The sequence below is a fragment of the Euphorbia lathyris genome, chromosome 7 (genome assembly GCF_963576675.1).
Source record: "Euphorbia lathyris chromosome 7, ddEupLath1.1, whole genome shotgun sequence".
Classification (NCBI taxonomy): domain Eukaryota; kingdom Viridiplantae; phylum Streptophyta; class Magnoliopsida; order Malpighiales; family Euphorbiaceae; genus Euphorbia; species Euphorbia lathyris.
The window spans coordinates 23,426,682-23,431,556 of NC_088916.1; the positions used below are offsets into that span (position 1 = coordinate 23,426,682).

Below are 4,875 nucleotides of genomic sequence, written 5' to 3' on the forward strand. Positions count from 1 at the left end.
CGGCAGTCAACTCGCCACATCATCAATTTTCATCCTAATCCTTAGTAAAAGTGGGACCCACTAAAAATTTAATTACTAAAATACTCTTAAATGAGTTTCTTCCTAAATAGAAAGATATACCCCTCTCTCTCTCCATTCATTTCCTGCAAATGCTTTCTCTCTCTATCTTTCCCTTTATCTCTCTAACTTCACTCTCTATTATTCTACCAAATTATAGAAAAAAGGACAGATGGAGGAGAAAAAAATAGTAAATTCAAAACCAATTTGTTTTCTTTTATTAATAGTAGTATCTTGCGCATCGTGAACTTGAACTTGAAGTTGAACACGGTGAATTTCTTTGGCGTGCGTGTTTTGGTGAATCACTTTAAATTCAGTTTGAGAACTTAATTAGTTTTCGTATGAAGAATTTAAATACTTCTCATCTACTACTTAACCTCAAAATCCTCCTCTTCTGATCTTTAATCTTCAATTTCTGCAATAAAATCAGATCACAACTATGGCAGACAAGGTATTTGATTTTTTTTTGTGGGTTCTTTCCTTTTTGGACTTATTTTATGAAATTGAATTTTTTGTCCAGAAAGTTACAATAATGGTGATAAAGGTGGACCTTGGGTGTGATAAATCCAACAAGAAAATAAGAAAACACTATGCAAAACCCTTATTGAGTTCTTTTTTTTAATTGTAATTTGTGGATCTTTAGGAATTTGAAATTAAAGAACGGCCTAAACCCAAACCACCGCCATCGGAGAAACCAAAAGAACTAGAAAAACCCAAAGAGCCGGAGAAGCCTAAAAGGTTGTAATTATTGAACCTCTTAAAAGAAAGCTGCAAAACCAAACCCACCTGAACCATGGTTTGGGTTACAGAATTAACGAACTGCCACTACAACAAAATCAATTTTTAGTGGGGAAAATTTAGTGGGAGAAACTAATTCGCCACTGAATATGAGGCGTTTGTGGCGAAACTCGTCTTCACCATAAAAAGTGATTTTTTAATGGGGAAGTTGAAAACCGCCACAATAATTAATGCATTAGTGGAGGATTCATATATTCGCCATAAATAAAGCATTATATTATGGGGAATTTTGGATTCGCCACAAAAAGAAATATATTTTGTGGGAAATTTAATATTTTCCCCACAAAAGTTTGTGAAAAATGAGCGACAATTTTAACCGCCTAAACAAACGAAATATATTTTAAATACTTAAATGGGTTAAGGTGCAAAAATACCCCTAACGTTTTGGGTGAGGAGCGATTTTACCCTTAATGTCTAAAATGGTGCAATTTTACCTCTAATGTTTGTAGCCAAGAGCAATTTTACCTCTAACGTTGATAAATTGGGTCAATTTGAGAAATAATTCATCAAACTGTCTTTTCGGTTATGAATCTTGTCGTCTACATTTCACACATGCGTTATTTTCTCAGTAACAAATCACAAACATATGTTGGGATGTGAAAAAAATAAGAAAAAAATATTAAAAATATACTGTCTTTTGTACGAATTAGACAAAAAAAATTCAAAAAATTCACCGAACTTATAAATATTAATCTCCAATTTTATTATTAAATTAAAAAAAACATTATATCCTTTTTTTAGAACAAATTGATGTGCAATTGGTGCAAAATAAAGAAAAAAAATGACTGTATTTTATAATAGTGTCTGAAATTGATCCAATTTATCAACGTTAGGGTAAAATTGCACCATTTTAGACATTAGGGGTAAAACTGCTCCTGACCCAAAACGTTAGGGGTATTTTTGTACCTTAACCCTACTTAAATGATATATATATATATATATATTTATATATTTAATATAATCTTATAGAAACGTGATTATTTCTCTCTTTCTCTCCATTGTAACCTAATTCATCTTTCTCTCTTCGGCAGTCTCCTGCGCCGCTTCTCTGTCTCAATACGATCGCTCTCGTTTTCTTCGTCACTTTCAACGGCGACAAACACCACTTTCTCTTACCATCTAAAGGGATGCTATCGTTCAATGGTGATTCTGCATCTGCCTTCCTCCGATTTCACTGGCAGTTCTCCTTCAAATGGCAGCGGCTTCTGTTCTGTGCGATTTTCCTTGAAGAATTCTTCCTATCAAACCTATAATCGTTCTATCCGAGCTTCAAAATCCACCTTCAACAAGGTAAATCGCTTTATTGTTTAGCAAACCTAAAGTTTTGATTTACTCTCGAATTCTCTGTCTATTTTAAAGTTATGGAGTTCCTAACACTCCTCTTTCAGTTTGCTTAATGGGTCATTTTGTTGCTTGCTCAAATGATCTCTTTTTCGGATTTGGAGCCCGAGGTTCTCTTTATCTATTTTGATTTCAGAATCAAACAAATGGCTTGGTTACTTGAGAAATTGATGACTTTTTTCCCTCTGGTTGCTGTGATGAATTTAGCTTTAAGTAGGGATCCTATTTTGGTTTGCTCTGTTTGCCTTTTGTGTTGCTGGATTGATTTAACTGTTTTTTTATAAGTCATTATTGACACTTTGAGGTTGTTTGGAATCCCCTTGGTGAATTAGCTTGAGGTTTTCATGACTTTATGTTCTGCACCGTGATGGATTTTTGTCACTCTAGAATTTATGTGATTGTGTTTGGATGTAATTATATCCCGTGGGTTCATTTATTATGGCTCTAGTTCAAAATGATTGGTTAAACTATGTACAAGAAATTTTTGAATTGAAATGGTAAGTGTAGGTGATGAAGAAGAATGACTCTTATTTCTTAATCCCTGAAACAAACTTTAGGGGTTTTGAGAGTTTGAATCTAATGGTTTTAGCATTCAATTCTATTGAAATAGCAATTAGTTTGCTTTGAACCTATGTGAGTAATTTCATTAGTTTTTGTTCTATGGTCATGCCCCTAAACCAATGCCTCTTTGTTGAAAAATAAGATTGTGAACCCCTTGCCATATTGTCTTGTAGAGGCCGTATTGAGATTCCTAGATGAGAAGACTAAATCTCTTGTGTTGAGTTACTTGACAAAACTCAGTATCACTCTATAATACCCATCAATGTCATGACTTTCCATTCTTAATATATAAAAACCATCAACAATTGTTCATCTCCTCCAATTGTAATTAAATTGATGCAGTTTCATTAAGAAAGATTAATGGCTGCAACGTTTAAGCACGGAGATGAAGTTAGAGTTAGAGATGAGTTTGCAAGATCAATAAGCAGAGTTTGCAAGATCAATAAGCAGGTCTATGAGTAGGAATTTATCAGCTTCAAGAAACAGGAAAAGTTGGGGTTCAGGTAGAAGCAGTATAAGAGAAGTATGGGGTAATCAAGGAGATGTGTTTGGACGGAGTGAAAGAGATGAAGAAGACCTCAAATGGGCAGCAATAGAGAGGCTTCCAACTTATGATAGGCTAAGGAAAGGGATTTTGAAGCAGGTTTTAGATAATGGAATTGTTGATTATCAAGAGATTGATGTTACTAATCTTGGTATGCAAGATAAGAAACAACTTTTGGAGACTATCCTTCAAGTTGTTGAAGAGGATAATGAGAAGTTTCTGCTTCGACTTAGGGAAAGAACTGATAGGTTGCTTCAACTACTCTCATCATTTTTCTTTCAAACATTTTTGTCATTAACTCTGTTTGAAATACTGATCAATTTTAAATCAATGAGGATAAAATTTGCATTTTTAGTACTAAACATTTTTTAGGTGCAATTTTGCCCACATGGTTATGCTCTTAGTTCAGTTTTACCCTTTAATTTAAGAACTTTTGTCATTGATATGTTCAAAGTTGAGATGAATTATTCGTTGGTACTTTTGATCATGATTCACTTTAAAAGAGGCAAAACTGAAATAAGATGAATGTGAAATTGCACTCTCATAAACATTCAAAAACGTTACATGTACTTTTGACTCTTAATGCTTTAATTTTATTTTAAATGAGTTCTGAATTTATGTTTTGAATTTGTTGATATTGACAGGGTAGGAATTGAGATTCCTAAGATTGAAGTTAGATTTGAGCATGTATCAGTAGAAGGGGATGCCTATGTTGGAACAAGAGCACTTCCTACTTTGGTGAATGCATCTTTGAATACAATATTAGAGGTACTTGTTATTTCATTATAGTTTAAATTGAACATATTTTCTTGTTTCACCAATTAGGTTGTATTTTCTTATTTCACCAATTATTGACACGTAGCTCTGTAATTTTTTTAAGGCATAATACTCATTAACATTACTTTTCAGGTAGCTTGGTCTCCATTTATTTGTAGAGGGAATTTGTGAATATGATCATGGAGTTGAGGTGTTGTGTTTCAATTGGTAACACATCTTGAACCACCACCGTTTGTGAGAGGTGAAATCCGGCCAAAGTTCTCCGAGCATGAGGTGGAGAAAAATAGTGTTTTTGCGCTTGGACTTCTTGTAGTTAAAACTAATTAGATACTTAAAGTGCAAGTATTTTGTATTGAAATTTTCAATTTTAAGTAAAGCAGTGCTTTAGTTGTTGATTACTATCATAATTTATGTTATATATACATTTACAATTTTTCATGATAATCCTGCTATCATTTCGAATACCATTTCAAATAAAATGTATTAAGAAAATATAAATAATTATTGCTCAAATTGTTTTTTTGCATATTTATAAAATTAATACGGGTTACTGATCTGAATACAAAATAAATTAATATTGGCTATTGCTGACAGATCAAAATTAATTCGCCACAACGAAGTTACTTTTTATGGGAAAAATTTGGCCACAAAAACATATCTTTTTTGGCATAATTTTTGCCATAATAGATGTACCTTTTGTGGCGAACATGTGTTTTGTGGCGAGATTGATTTCCCCACTAAATATTAGCTATTTGTGTTGAATTCATTTTTTGCCATTATAGGTTTTAGTGGCGCAC

The 4,875-nt window shown here is 32.9% G+C and overlaps 1 protein-coding gene across 2 annotated transcripts; it reads left to right on the forward strand.

The window, feature by feature from the left end:
• The first annotated feature begins 1,837 nt into the window (after nt 1-1,837).
• LOC136235969 (pleiotropic drug resistance protein 2-like) lies at nt 1,838-4,544 on the forward strand. Of its 2 annotated transcripts, XM_066026101.1 has the most exons (4): nt 1,838-2,145; nt 3,100-3,549; nt 3,946-4,069; nt 4,211-4,544. In XM_066026101.1, exons 2-4 carry the CDS (start codon nt 3,212-3,214, stop codon nt 4,247-4,249), a joined length of 501 nt encoding a protein of 166 aa, XP_065882173.1. In that variant the 5' UTR covers nt 1,838-2,145; nt 3,100-3,211; the 3' UTR covers nt 4,250-4,544. The 2 variants fall into 2 exon arrangements, 1 of the variants encoding a protein (XP_065882173.1); XR_010691997.1 differs by lacking the exon at nt 3,100-3,549 and having other exon boundaries at nt 4,211-4,539.
• The last annotated feature ends 331 nt before the right edge of the window (nt 4,545-4,875 follow it).

Excerpts from the sequence above, each read along its gene's own strand:
- LOC136235969 (XM_066026101.1), top strand. The coding sequence starts at position 3,212 with ATGAGTAGGAATTTATCAGCTTCAAGAAACAGGAAAAGTTGGGGTTCA. Across the intron at positions 3,550-3,945 it reads CTTAGGGAAAGAACTGATAG|GGTAGGAATTGAGATTCCTA; the intron begins GTTGCTTCAACT and ends TGATATTGACAG. Across the intron at positions 4,070-4,210 it reads CTTTGAATACAATATTAGAG|GTAGCTTGGTCTCCATTTAT; the intron begins GTACTTGTTATT and ends ATTACTTTTCAG.